The 15,905-nt window shown below is 34.6% G+C and overlaps 1 protein-coding gene across 2 annotated transcripts; it reads right to left on the bottom strand.

Moving 5' to 3' along the window:
- Window positions 1-5,342: 5,342 nt before the first annotated feature.
- LOC106054299 (uncharacterized) lies at window positions 5,343-14,321 on the bottom strand. Of its 2 annotated transcripts, none has more exons than XM_013210109.2 (3): window positions 14,202-14,321; window positions 7,336-9,708; window positions 5,343-6,304 (listed from the first exon to the last, which is right to left on the bottom strand). In XM_013210109.2, the coding sequence occupies exons 1-2, from the start codon at window positions 14,202-14,204 to the stop codon at window positions 7,375-7,377; spliced, it is 2,337 nt and encodes a 778-aa protein (XP_013065563.2). In that variant the 5' UTR covers window positions 14,205-14,321; the 3' UTR covers window positions 5,343-6,304; window positions 7,336-7,374. The 2 variants fall into 2 exon arrangements, with proteins under 2 accessions (XP_013065563.2, XP_013065562.2); XM_013210108.2 differs by having other exon boundaries at window positions 7,383-9,708.
- Window positions 14,322-15,905: the final 1,584 nt, after the last annotated feature.

Below are 15,905 nucleotides of genomic sequence, written 5' to 3'. Positions count from 1 at the left end.
AAATCTCTTGTGGATGACAGAACCCAAAACAATGTCCCTAAGGACAAGAAAAACATGAAATAATGAACGGATGACTACCTCTGAATAGTTCAACCTTCAAATAAAATTAAAACAATCTAACGAGGTAAGGTTAAGTACAAGTACTTTGGCTTCAGTGATGCAGCATTGAGATCTGGAGCATTAACTCTTTCTCTCCTAATTGACAATACCATTGTTGAGTTGACCCCGCTCTGCAACCTCATCATCGGTGCTTAAAAAGTCAGTTGTTCTGTTCTCTTTCCACCCAAAATGTTTTTGATTGCTTATAATTTAATCTGAAAATGGATTTTTTTTTTTCATTTTCAATGTTTTTTTCAAAAACAATGTTTTTAAAGAGTGGGGGCTAAAAAAGGCTACATTTGTCTACATGTATTATTCTTAGGGTAGTGACAAGACAGTTATTTAAAATGTTTATATAATATATATAGTTTTCTGAAAATATGAATAATTATCATTAAAAAATAACTTTTAGTTCAATTTGGGTCATAAAATATTTCCTAGATCTAGTTCTAAAGAGACCTGTCCACATTCATTAAGTTTTTATTTTAAAATTTTATTATCCAAAATAAACTTTTATTTTGGTTTTATAAACATCAATTTGTTTTAGCTAAAAATGGCATGCATTCTCCTTTAATTCTATACCAAATATAACATTTTCTAATAACAAACTAAAAAGTTAGTAAAGTTTAAGTTTAAAGTTTTTTAGGGTAAAAATAAGCAAACTTAATAATTCCGTCGCAGCGTAAAAAACACTCACGGAGAGAAAGAGTTAAGATGTTACTAACGATGCTTATTGGCTTCTAAACATTTTTGTTTCAACTTGCTATCTCTGTAGAAAGGACAAATCACTGTTACTGATTGATTGCCCTTGATTGATTTCTGAACTTAATAACTAGTGAATGTAAAACCATTTCTGAAAGGGGCCCAAAACAAAATAGCTTTAAATCAATGTGAGCCAGTACAACCCACTATTTGTTCTATTGCATAGTTTCTGATCATAAATATAATTAATAAATGCATAAGAAGAGCTACACAAATTCCTATGTGTATTTTAACAAATATGTTGACATATTTTCAATCAATAGATCAGATTAAATCAGTCATAAACAAGGACAAAAAATGAGTAGTTCGGATTAACAGTCTGCATGTTCTTCTATGTTGTCAACCACTTCAAACATATTTTTACGTGTGCAGTAATTTGAATATAAATAAATGTTTTTTCTATTTAAGAATTCAGTATGAAAAGTGAAGAGTCTACTCGGACTTAAAAAAAAAGTATTATTAATATTTAAACTTTATAAAAAAAAAACTAAATGAACATCAATGCAATGGATTTTAGCATACAAATATATCAGTACACCAGACATCTTTCTGAAAACAAAACAAAAAAATAATGTGTGTTTTTATAAACCAGTTCATTCAGTTCTTTATTATTTGTAGGTCAGTGTATCAGAAATGGAAATTATTAGCACCTGGTTTCTTTTCTATTCTGTTAGTCATTTGAACAACACAGAGGAATTGATTTCTAGCCGAAGTCTGGCTCGTATCTCAATGTTAGTACGAGTTGTTTACGCCACACTTGACTTCGAGTTGCAAACAAGCAAATACTCAATTTAAAAAAATATTTTTAAAAGCAGCTTCTTGCCCAGCAATCACAAAATTTCCAGTAGTAACTAAAATGAGCACGGAACAAATCTCATTTCCTGAGCTTATCACAGAAATATTTGGTTAAAAACAATCCTAGCTTTTTCTTGTGTTTTATCCTCTAAAACCCCTTTTATCAGCACAACCCCATTTAAAAAAAAAAAAAGTCTACTTAAAATGGGGAACATAATCCACAGTTTGACAATTGCACCATGATTATGTATAGCTTCTTTTCCTAACAGTGTTTTAAAAAAAGAAATTAATTTTCACCTAAGATAAGTTGCAATTTTGTTTAAAGATGAAACTATACAAAAAAAAAAAAAAAAACTTTGTGACAATGGCTCAAAAGTGAATTATCATCACAAAGTAAAACAAACAAAAGGGGAAAAAAATACTTAGTCAATAAGTTAATGCACACCAAAACAAAAATGACCAATATCACTGTAAATGAAGACATGAAAGAAAAATAACCTGCGCCTGCTCAAAACACACACACACACTCTCAATGAAACAATTTCATTCAAAGAAATACCCTTGCAGTTTGTAACTGCACATTGTGTTTTCCATTAGATTTGTATCTAACTTTAAGGAGAGTGGCCAGCTTGAAAGAGTGTTGAACCAACAAAATGCTGAGAGGCCTACCTGCAACTGACCAAACCTACCCACGCCGCATATGCGGCCGGTCTTTTAAAGTGAGGATTGGACTTTACAATCATAGGAACTGAGAAATGTCCTCATCTTCAACCACAAAGGAGCAATATACCCGGTATACATATATCTAACTTTAAACATTCTAGAATTTTCTTAAACCGTCAACATTTAAAATAAAGACTGGTTTGCAGCTTCACAAAAGGAACAATGCAGAAAAGCAAAAACTTATCTGAAATCAGCCCCTCATGGGATAAAAAAAAAGGTTTTAGGTAAGCATTTAAACTGTTGTACAAAATACATCCTAGAAACTCAATTGCACACAAATGTAATATTACTAAGAAAACTTTTTGGCGATACAAAATTGAAAGGGTGATAAAAAAGATTTACTTTTGTGTTCAAGATGTCTATCTACATGCTGTTTTTAATCCGACATTAATGGTGGTCAAAACACATTTTCTTAAATTGATTTTAAAACACTTGTGAAATCAGGAAAATAAGTCAGAACATAAATAATTAATTATTAGATAAAGGCTGCGACAGAGTAAACAGAAAAAAAAAGACATCATCATGGACAGTGATCCCCCACCACTTCACACTCCAGTTTTTGTAGCTTTGCTATGTTGCGTTTTTTTAACAAGTTATTAATGAGAAAAATAATTTGCCAATCTTAGCTTTTATACAGATTTTCTGCAAAATTAAATCTGTGGAAATATAGACATTTTATGAATTTTAACATAAAAATATTCCAAAATGTCCAAAGATATATAGATAACTATGTGCTACTCACAACGGTAAACACATAATTGATTGCTTGTTGCATTTTATCCCAGCGCCTGATTGGCTCAGTACAATGTCAAGAGGGAAAGACATTGTAACCCCATTATTCTATTATTACTGTATTTTGTCTACTGTGGGGATGTACACTACAGTACCTAGGTTCATGTAGCGTAAAAGTGATTTGTAAGGAGGTAAAAAGCCTTAATACAGTGTATAAAATACTTCAATAAATATACCATTTCTGCTTTACCGATTTCAGTCACTGCAGATGGTTCTGGGACGCATCTCCTGCAATACACGAGGGATCACTGTAGTTTTTTATTTGCACGATAAGATCTTTTCAAGTAACTAGTATCATTATGACCAGTCAAACTTTCCAGTATTATTGCTAAGATTCTTGCTTCAGGATGCATTTGGTATCACACAATGAATGTAACTGTAGCAACACAAGATAAAAAGTTACTTTGACAAGGAGATAATGGAAACAGCGTAAGTATAAGAACAAAAAGAATACCACCATAAGACATATTTCTCTAAAATTCATATCATTAGGTATCCAAATGGTTGACAATTTCTGTGGGTTAAAAAAAAATTATAAGCCACAACCAGTTAGATACGGACGATATTACAATATGATGAAATATTTTCAAAGACATATATAGTACATACATGTAACATAAGTTAATTTGGTCAAGAAAAAGATGATATTTTAAGATATGTGTAACATACAAAAGAAAAACATTTACCGTACTAACATATTCTTTTTTTATGGGATGAAACTGTACTATAAATATAAGAATGAGTATGTAAAGGGCACAATGCACACACATAGTTTAGTAACCATGTTTTCAAAAGTACAGTTTAAGGAGAGAAAAGGGGGTTTCAACACTAAGCAAATCAGCACACAAGATGTAACATTAAGGAGGGGGGGGGGGGGGAGATGGAGGTTAAAGATTATAATGTGATTAATGATGATTGGGTTGGAAATAAAATGTAAATGATTATAATCAATAAATAATGACCATTCAAATGACAAATTATATAATGAAAATAAAGGAAATGAACATTATATACAACTATTGACTGTTCCTTACTCATAAGCAAGGGCAAGAACAAAAATGTTCATCTTCCTTTTATTTGACCAAGAAAAACGTATGTATATTAACATACTTAACTAGAAGAGGGTTAAACAGTCGTACTAACTCTAGACTATTTATGTGACTGGGAAGCCCTTAGTTACAGACAACTATTCATTTTGTAAATGAATGTTGGCCCAACAGCACTCTAATTATTGAAATATCCTGTCCACTAGTTATAAACTTTATTTACTATTACAGATTTCCTTAATCTTATAGAAAGTAAGAACTTGTATTTTTCTATACACATTTCAAACTATACATATTTACAAATTGACAAGGATATCAACTTTGCTATTTACAGTATTTATAAACTTTTTTTTTTCAAACATCATTTAAAAAGTCGGAAATAAACTCAAATTAGGTTTAGATGATAGTCTCATCAAAATAAAACTATACTGCAACTAAGCTTTGGTTAATTGTTTTAAATAGAAGAATGAGGATTTTTAGATTCTAAAATTTGGGTCCTGAAGTTATTGTTGTAATGATTACAATAAACAACTAGATCTAGTTTAAACGTGTCTGTATCTTCACATCACATAAACAATACTGAATGGTGGCCTATTGGGTTTAAAGTGTTATGGGGAATAATGACATTTTTTTCTTTAAGTAAATAATCTTAAGTCAAATTTTCAAGCAACATTTTGCAGTTTTGATGAATCTCATTCTATATATTTATCCCCCCCCCCCCCCACCGTTCAAGCTATTTAGAAATTGAAATCCTTTGAGTGGCATCTTTTCCTGAAAAGTATCCCAAAATCAAAACAACTACCGTTAGTCTTGCATGCATACAGAATTAACATAGAAACAAGGTGGCTGAATGGTAAAGTGCTTGGCTTCTCAAGTGAGGGGTCTTGGGTTCAAAGTCCTATAAAGACTGGCATTTCTAATATGCCCCTGAGCCCATTCAACTCCAATGGGTAACTGACAAATAGCTGAAGAAAATAAAGCCAGTTGTTGTGCTGGCCACAAGACACCCTCATTAACAGCTGGCCATAGAAACAGACGCCTTTTAACATCATCTGCTCCATGAATCGCAAGGTCTTAGCGGGGGAACTTTATGCAGTTAAAAAAAAAAAGGGGGGGGGGGGGGGAAGGGGGCAGTGAAATTTAAAACAGAAGTGCAGGTCCATCCAAGAATAAAACGTTTCCTCTTGGCTACATTAATGCTGACAGCTGAGGCTTTTGTCGTTTTTTTTTTAAACCCTAAAAAATTAGCGCCCCCCCCCCCGTAATTTTTTTTTTAATTTCAATAATCAATACAAGTATGATTTATGGCACATGAGCACTATGGGGACCAGTGTCAGCAAAGCTTGTGTTTTCTATTCTTAAGGCAAAGCTCATTGAATAGGGTGGTGGAGACACTATCATATCTTATATGAATAAGCTTAAATTGTGAGGATAGACAGAAACACACTTTGTACACTGACTGTTCTTTGTTCAAGTACTGATCATAGCACATATACAATTTATTTACAGAACTTTAGCACACATGATACAAGGTGACAAAAATTGTGTTCAAGATTAACGTGTATAAATCTAAGACTCATCCCAAAATTCTACCTGCCTTTAGCAAGAGAGATGATACAACTGAAATAAGTTTAAACAAAAAAAGTAACAGCATGTTTAAGGTTATGAATAATTAATTTCAAAAAAGTAAGAGCATATGTATTAAATAAATTAAACATGACAATAAGGAAAAAAAATTTTGATTTTTTTTTTGAGAGACAATGAAGCAACCAAAGAAATTAGGCCTGAAGTCTCTATCATAAATAAACAAATACATGGAAGGAAGAACAAACATGTTCCTAAACATGACGTACCACATGATGAAACGTAAATAATACTTTTGTTGGAGTGACTATTGCCTAGCAGATACATTGAAAGTAAATCATAACATTTGATTGTAAATATCCTGCATGTCTAGCATGCTGTTTTCATTGATATATATATATACTAGGTGGACATCATCCTTTCTATACGTAGATGAGGATCATTAGTTCTTTACTCATCTATAACAATCACAGGAGCTGCATCAAGAGCTTGATATCGTGTGCCTGCAATAAGGTAAACCAATGCAAAAAAAAAAATTAGTAATTATCAGAACACAAAAATAAGCATACAACACACATTTGTTCAATATCATATCACTACATGTATATATAACCTTAAAATTCTCATGGTTAAAAAATAAAAATAAAAATAAGGAGAAGGAAAGGGAGTAGGTGAAAAAATATAAAACTGTAAATAATAAGAATTGAAAAAAGTATAGCTATTACCAAAGCTTTGAGGATAGCTATAGAGTTTTGACATATCGACATGATATAATGAAGACTATATATTTATTTACCAATATATAATTATAGGTGACCCAACAAAAAAGCGCGGACAAAAAAAAGCGTGATATTTACCGACAAATTAGCACAAGACTAAATAGCGCATGTCTCTATCTTTTTCAATATTAATAGATCTGAAAGTATGCCATATTTGCGGAGAACAAGAGTACTTAAAATTTTATATCATTCCTCTTTTTCACCAAAGTTTAAAATGCATAACTTGCTAAATATAGGATTTTGAAATGTGGTTCAAGTAGTGATGGAATTTCTACGTGATTTTCTTAAATTTAACTTTAAGAAAGTTTATGTGTGTGTGTGTATAAATCTGACAATTATCTTTGCCTGTTTTCAAAGTACACTTTTGGAATGTAAATAAATGTTATATTTTGAAATTATTCATTTTAGCTTATAATTTGTGCTTACTGTTTGCACATTTATGTTTTAAGATATCTAAAGTGTTTCCTGCAAAATGACTGAAAAATAATAACATTAAAACAAAAAAATATTGGCTCTTCATATTTTACTATATCTAAAGTATTTCTTTCAAAATGACTGAAATATTTTTTCTGCGCTATTTTGTCGGGGTACCATAATTATATAAGATTATCATTTAGATCTCCTCAAGGCTCAGGTCGATGCTTTGATTATTCATATTTAAAAAAAAACAATTTTAATACTGAGGACAATTAATGAAGTTTCTAAAATGTTATGTAGCATTACTAGTGACTAAATTACAAACAAGGATCACTTACTTAGAAATGTATTATTCATCAGATGAGCAAATCAAGATCTCACATACCTCCATTTGACGCAACACCTGCACCAGTGCCATGATGCATGCCGCTAACACCTTCCGATTTAGGATGCTGCATCTTGGAAGGCTGACCAGTGAGAGGGGAGGAGGCACGCCTCTTATGCCCAGCTAGAGCATCAGACTTACTAGCCTGCTCTGTCGAGCATTTGGTAAACATATAATTAAGTTGAGGGAAGTAGTTCTCAAGGTCATCTACCCTGATGATTTTGTTACACTTCAGTTTGTTGACGGGAAGATTGTAATACTGAACAAAGGCAGCTTCTTCCTCTGCAGTGCATTCGTAGAGATTTACTTTTAAAATAGTTTGTAAAACTTTCACAAATTCAGCCAGTGGAACAGTTGGAAAATACAATTTTGAGACAGCCTCAACTAGACAAAAGTTGCCTTTACGGTGTGAAAAATTCACATTCAAACAAGATATGCTTTTTCCATTGACTAAGCAGGCAGAGATCATTCGAGAAAGCTCCGCTTTCTGGTAATTATTATTGCTGGAATAAGATGCAGGTGTGGCGTGCATTAACTGAGCAAAGTGGGGCATGTGAAGTGCAGAATTTTGTGGAGACTCGAGGCTTCGCCTCCGAGAACCTGCTGAATTGGCTCCAGTAGAGTCTCGTAGATATCTTGGATCTGGAATTTCTGTCCTAGCAAAAAGAGAACTATCAAACTGGTTGACTCCAAATGGAAACGCTGACGATTGTGCATACTGATGAGGTGATGGGGGCAATCCTGTGACAGGTGGGGGATATCTGACCATATGGGCTGAATTGTCTTTCTGCAGAAGCTGAGAAACAGAAGGTCTCTGTGGTGCATGAGAGCGTTGATAGATTGGATGGCTTAGATCTGGCATGGATGGAGAAATCTTGGGTTGCTGAGGAAGACTTGAAAGAGGATATGCCACAGATATGGGAGGATCTGGGGTGACTGGTGGTGTTTTGACCATCATAGAAGAAGTGTTTGAATGAGCCGGAGGTGGCAATCTAGGCATTCCTGGCCAAGATAATCCTGGGATTGAATGAGAAATGGCAGCACCACTATTGTCTACCGCATTGTCTGCAATCAACTGAGATCGCTGCAGAGGCAAGCGTGCAGGGTCGATGCCAGCATAATGCTGTTGGAGAGCATTGTAATTACCAGACAAGCCAAGCATCTGGGGACGTAGACTAGGAGACTGAAACATAGATAAAAATGGGTTTATATCTGGTTGAGAAACTGGAATCAGTTCCATATTAGCTGGCTGGCTAGGAGATGCTCTCACTGGCCTAGGTGGCTGGTGTGTGTGCAAAGATGCTGTAGAATTAGCCTGAGATATAGGTGTCACTAAAGGACTGGATGATGGCTGACCTGTCCGTGAATCCAAGTAACGAGCGTGTTGTAAAGGATTTTTAAATGGCAATTCAAAAAGCTGAACTTGACATCTTTGCAAAACTTCATTAATAGATATTAACCGTGTGTTTTTACCAAACTCAAACTCAAATCCTGCTGTCTTGCAAGCTTCATTCAGAAAAGAACATTCTTGCGGTGTAGGAAGTAATCCATCTACACTTGAATTAGTTAACAGCCCTGCAGCATAGACTATAACAGACAATGGGACCAACTTAACTTGTTTCCCATTTTCAGTACGCAGAATGTATGGAGATACAGTGTTATTAATCTGCATCCATCCACAGCATTGTGAAAGATCAGTTTTCCCTAATGGTGCTGCAGCTGATAAAGAGAGTTCTCCTCCAATTTTAGCTAAAACCTCTGCAGGAAATGTCTTTTTCACAATTTTGAAGAACTCTTCAAACTCCTCCAAGTCTACGATAAGATCTTTCACTGTAAAAGGATTGTGCCCATACTCATAGTCACAATGGGTGACATTGATCTCATTGAGAAGTTTTGCTTCAGCTGCTGTAATAAAATAACTAACAAGAGGATCTTTTTTCCCCAGCTCATCGGGAAATGTATTAGGATACTTGCTGAGCAGTTTTCGCTCCACTATCCGAACAGAAACAAATTTCTTTTGCCTTCTAAGGATAGTGGGAATGCAAGTGCCATCGACAGTTGCCCATCCAAATATCCCTTTCACTGATTCACTGTCAATGGCATCTTCAGCAACATCTGACTTGTCATTGGGTACCTCAGTGCTGGAACTTTCTCCAGGGAGAACAGAATTGCTTGGGATCTGCATTGGCTGCCTGTGTTCAGGGAGGAGTGACAGATCATAGTGTGGAGTAAATGGATTGTCAGCAGTCATCAGAGCCTTGTCAGAAGCTGAGCTGTTTCTATAGGAAGGCTCCGGTTTTAGGTTGACATGCTCAATCACATCTTCCTTTAATAGAAAAATATAATAGTTGGTAATTTACTAGCAATAGTTATGAGAAGGTTCATATACAATACTAGATCTATCAGGCAGAATGTTAATAGTATTTGTTTCCTTAATAACCTATTTGATGACAGTAAAGAAAGTTTGTGGAAGGAGTCATACCCAAGGGCTGCCCAAGACTAACATATAGAGATGTCTGCAAGCCAGACATGAGAGCCACAGGCATCAGCGAAAGTATGTGGGAAAACATAGCCAAAGACCGGAGTGCATGGAGACAGACTGTGAGTGCTGGGACAACCCTCGCTGAGAAAAAAAGAATTTAAGCGGCCTTAATCAAGAGGGAAAAAAAGAAAGCTGCCCTGTCCACTAGCCCTGAATCAGAGGCATACACATGTATGAATTGTGGCAAAGTCAGACGCTCTAAAATTGGCTTGATTAGCCACACCAGATTCTGCCCCGTCTCAAGATTAAACCAAAACCAGTGACTCATCTGGGCGCATCCATTGCCTTTTGAGACAAAAGGAGCCATATATAAATAAATGTTCTAGATCAGTGCTGAGAATGCACTTTCTTTAGTTTTAACAAACTTTACCAGAGAATATCAATAAACTGAAGGATATTTTTGTACAAGACCATTCTTCAACTACAAGATAGGGTGAAACATTCCATATTATGATCTACATCATCTTTGCATGTTGAATGCTAAAAGACTATGATGGAACGTATTACACACCAGCAGAAAATTGTAGAAAGCCAAAGACCAGATGTTCTAAAATTAAAAGAGAATGTCTAGCCACAGTCGATAAAGCCAAATAGTGTTCTGTTCTCTTATGCCTTCGTTAGAAAAAGCTCGTCTTCCATTCAGATTGCTGGATTATACATTTAATGGATTATCAATTTAGTATATAATTTGAAAATGAAAATATACTCTTTCAAGATGTGTTTAATTACTTATTTTTATTATTGACCATTGTGGTTTTTATTACTTCATAATTACAGATTGTTACAAATTGTTATTCTTGCAAATAGTTTTTTTACATTATTACCATGTATGATTATCTGTAATTCTAACAATCAAACTAGATTGTAATCAATGAACACAGTTACCCCTCCTCCTTCTATTATTGCACTTTCAATAAAACTACCCTCATTTAAATGCTCATCTTTTATCTTATCTTAAAAGGGAAGATGATTACTTCATATATAATGCAAGCCAAGGTAAATCTAGCCATGCATGTTAATCATTGACTTGAACTCTGCCAAGTCATTGGTTTTCCTGGCTGATTCAGGCCACCCATCCCATGCTCTAAGAGCACAAGGGAAATGTTTGTTTTACATGTTTCGGATGTTCCTTCAAGTTGAAGATAATTACTTCCTAGTCCAAACCTCCTGCAGGACGACAGGGGATGGGAGCGGGCAGGGTTTGAACCCTGGACCATCGATAAATCTGAACGACAGTCCAGCGCGCAAACCGCACGACCAGGCAGCCATCCTGGAAGAAGGAATATTTCTACAAATTTGTCTTAACATACATATATAATATGGTACAAGTAGTATGCCTTTATCTTTGTGTCTTTCTAAGTATTTTGTTAGTTTTTGTTTTTGAAAAATATGGTTCAGTGTTTTATAATAATAATAATCTTTATAGTCCGTCTTACAATTTGTGCATTACACCAAACAAAAAACATTATAACTATAAGAAACCAAAGTGTACATTCACACCAGACGCACTCATAATTTACTTGTGACAAAGTTTATATCAGATTGTTCTTATTTAATGATTTGATTGCCAGGGGAACAAAAGAGTGTTTGTGTCTGTTTGTCTTTGCTATCGGTGTCTTGTATCTCTCTTGTGATGGTAAAATCACAAAATCCTGACACAAAGGGTGATTCTTTATATTGAGGATCTTGTTAGCTTTTTTATAGATGTTTGTCTCAAACAACTACCCAAATGGGGTTTGTTTTTTGCCAATGATTTTACCAGCAGCATTTAGGATTCTATAAAGTTTATTTTTATTTTTAATGATCAAATTGCCATACCAGGCAGTGATATTGAAACTTAAAATATTGCAAATGTGAGCGTGATAAAACATAGCCAAGGCCTTTTCGTTAACATTAAACTAGGACAGTTTTCTTAGTAATCGTAATCTTTGCTGCCCTTTTTTGCTGACATAATCAGTATTTGCAGTAAAATTTAGTTTATTGTCTAGGATAGTGGTATTCAAAGGTTTGCACTATTTCAATAGTCTCCCCAGTTACAGAAACATCATTTTCCTTCTTTTCCCTACAAAAATCAATTATCATTTCTTTAGGTTTTTTTACATTTAATAATAAAAAATTATCTTTACAGTATTTTTCAATGTGTTCTATTTCTCTGAAATACTCATTTACGTCTGAGCTCTCTGAGAGCAGGACAAGAAGAACGGCATCATCAGCGAATTTTGCGAAGGAGCAAAAAGGACTATCGGATTGAAAATCCTTGATGTACAAATGAACCGCAATGGGGATGTCACAGCCCCCTGGGGCGCCCCTGTGTTAACTATGCGTTCATTTGATATAACATTGTTTACCCTAACCCTCTGCAATCTCTGGGTAAAAAACTCATTAGCCCATAGTATTAAGTATGGACTAATCTTCAACACTTTCATCTTTTCAATGAGTAAATGAAGTTGTATAGTGTTAAAAGCTGATGAGAAATCAATAAAGAACAATCTTACATAAGTGTTCGGTAAGTCCAGATGTTTGTAGACACAATTTAAAATATTTAGGATGGCATCGTCTACACCTTTACCCTTTTGGTAAGCAAATTGTAAAGGGTCTAACTTACAACAAAGATCATTCAGAAAGACATTTTAACCAATTTTTCTAAACATTTAGACACAATGGAAGTAAGTGAAACAGGTCTATAGTCATTCATTTCTTTTGGTTTGGAAACCTTTGGCACAGGTACAATTATAGATGACTTCCACACAGGTGGTATCTCATGGTTTAGTAATGAAGTAGAAAAAATATCTTGGAAAGGTTCAGCTAGTTGTTCAGCACATTCTTTTAAGATTCGCCCTTTTATTCCATCAGGCCCAACAGCTTTCAATGGGTTGACGTTTTTGAAAATGTTATAAACTTGCTCTTTAGTAATCGCTAATTCTAAGCAGTTGTTAACATTGACATCCTCAAGGGCTTTGAGTCTTAGATAATTAAAATCTTGCTACTTTACTTTTTAGTCTTCTATCCTGAAGGGTCTCTAAATTAAATGATTTTTACTAAAGGTGTTACTCTAGTCAAATGTGAATATTCATTTGTTATGAATCTCACTGCTCTATTTTGTGTCTGCTCTAGTTTCTTAATGTTTTCTTGATATGAGGGGTTACAAACAGAGGATGCATTATATTGTAATATTAGCCTAACTAAGGTTAAATGTGGCCTGTGAATTCTAATACTCAAGTACTGTTAAATTGGAATGGCCAGCTTTAAAACACCCTCCTAAACAAACTCACTTTTTGTGGTCTGTGAATTCTAGTGTAACTTCTGCCCCCCCCCTTTTCCACCCATCGAAATAGTGCATGTTGCTCACACTAAATCGGAATTTCTCTAGAGCTGCAACAAGCATTCTTCTTCCCTGTCCACTACATCTATGAAACTTGAAAGTAATAAAGCTGCATCAGAACAGTTCAGCTGCCACCTGCTGCCATCAACTCACACAGCAATAGGCTGATGCTGATACATTGGCATAGATCAGTCCATACTCAAACTCATTAGGAACCTCTCATCACTATAATGACTCACTTTAAGCTTAAGTCCTAGATTCTAATCTAATAGTAATTTAGATCCCATACCAGTTTGATACCAGATATAATCTTCTATCCACAGATTAGCCACTAGTCTAGCTAGAGTCACTCACTAGTGTAGTGTAGTAATGAGTCTAGATCTTTAACTTTAGAAGTAAGACTCACTGGTGACTGTAAACCAAAACTTAAAATTAAAGCTGCAGTCAGTGTAGACCTGTAGATCTAGTCTGCAGAGTCACAGAGAGACTCAGACAGAGAGAGAGAGAGTAGAGAGAGAGAGAGAGTAGACTAGTCACTAGATCTAGTTACAATCTTAGTAAATTCTAGTAGAGAGAGAGTTCAGTGTTAGTACTGTTAGTCACTGTTAGATCTAGAATTTCTAGATTCTAGACTAGACAGACTTTGTGACTACACTACAATTACAGTTTCGACGACACTACTAGATCTACAAACTGACTTGTCAAGTCTAGTGTCACTAGACTTACTAGATCTACCTAGGCCTAGACACTAGTGACTAGCCTAACTATAAACTAAATACTGACTGAACTACTGTATTACTGCAGTGTTACAGAGAGTGTAGTCTCAGTCTGTACTGAGTAACTGACGACTAGTGAAAAAAAACAGCCGATGAATGGTCATGTAAATGTAAACAGAAGCTCTAGTTGTACTAATTTAGATTCTAAATCTATTTATTAATGATATTTCTTTACTAACCATATTATTTTAACTTTTTTATTGACTAAAAAATAACTCTCTATCGAGATCTATCAATATTTTTGTCAGACACTGCATTCTTAATAATATTGTCAGCCATCTTGTAGTTTACTTTTTTTTTTTTAATGTTGCCAACTAAACTAGATCTAGATCTATATTTAAACTAGTAAAAAAAAATAATGTAAAGAGTGGTGTTAAATTTCAAAATAGTATATATAAATCTATTTGGTTTGTAATCATTACGACTTAATTTATATTATGCTTTTGCAAATTTCTTGTTCCATATGCTTGGATAAATTTGTAGAAATACTCCTTATTCCCTAGTGCTGTTAGAGCATGAAATGGGTGGCCTGAATCAACCAGGAAAACCATCGACTTGAGAGGTTACTTAAATTCCTGTTGAAAAGCCCAGATAGAACAATCTTATGCAACTATCTATGAATTGTGTCAAAGACAATACACTAATTTGAATTATGACAGTAATGATCGGTCAACCAATATCAAATGGACCAGGAAAACTACTCGGCACTTTCTTGTGTAATTTATTGCAGAAACGATCATGGGAGGTATTTGCCTTTGCAAACGCTATTTTTAGGACTTGTTACTTTGTTAGTTTGTTGTTGTTGTTTTAAATCTTTTTTTTAAACATGCTTTTGTGTATCGCAGCTTTTCATGCTTATAGCATAATCAGTGCACGTAAGTCCAATTTCATTTGTGAATCCGTTTGTGTGGGAGGTGGAGAATGTATCTACGCGATTTACAATCCAAAAGTAATATGTTACATTACTGTTACTTTACAGTAATTAGTTTGCTTATCTGCACTTGCTACAACTTTTAAATCTAGCACCACTCTAATATTTAAAGAAAGTTAATATTCATATCTATTCAATGAATTGATTGTTATAAAGATATGGTTTGATGTGAACTTCGCCTAACTCATGTTATTGAATGATTATTTAATTGATGGTTTTCTAAAGGACCAATCTCTCATTTAATCTCTCATTTAATCTCTCATTCAAGGCATCAAGCAAGAAATGTTTCCATTTGGTTAAAAGTCTTAGCGTATTTTAGATGTATAGGCCCTACTACACTTATTTGATATGAAACACTGATTATTAATTAAAGAAAAAATATTGTATATACATAGGCTATATATATAAATAAACTAGATACATATTTCCATTTTCTTTCCCTAAAAAGAAAATCCATTTTTGGGACCCCGTAGGCGAAGTGACAGTGGCAAACACCTGCATCCACCTGACCCCAAAATGTCGTGGTGCTTTGGATACAGTTAGTATGGAAGAGAGACGAATGTTGAAATCTGGGCATCCAGGAAAAAAAAACGTGGAGAGAAGTATTCAGCGGTTATAAGTTCCTAGCTAACTGACGTAACGTAATCTGGAACACAGAGACCACTCCTGACTGCAAGATGGACTTTTCAGCCTTTCGGAATACAGCCACTGCCTGCCTTAAACCAAGCAGCCTTGGACTATAAAGTGCACTCCTGCCACAGTAGCCTATGCTGCACCTCTGTGTTCTTGGTGCCAATTTAAGACCAAATCGAGCTGCTCACCGGCGATTCCCAAATTAATTAAATCAAATCATCATTACTACGTTTTGCAAGCTGGAACAAACGGATAGTGTGTCCAGGCATTTGTACTGATCCAGACGTCGTAGGCCCTACTAATATGTGACAAACTGACA

The sequence above is a fragment of the Biomphalaria glabrata genome, chromosome 1 (genome assembly GCF_947242115.1).
Source record: "Biomphalaria glabrata chromosome 1, xgBioGlab47.1, whole genome shotgun sequence".
Taxonomy (NCBI): Eukaryota; Metazoa; Mollusca; class Gastropoda; family Planorbidae; genus Biomphalaria; species Biomphalaria glabrata.
This window is presented reverse-complemented; position numbering and strand designations above follow the sequence as displayed.

What these genes read in the sequence shown, in the direction of transcription:
- LOC106054299 (XM_013210108.2), bottom strand. An exon ending in AGGTGTTGCGTCAAATGGAG is followed by an intron (nt 6,305 to 7,382) that starts GTATGTGAGATC and finishes ACCTTATTGCAG; the next exon opens with GCACACGATATCAAGCTCTT.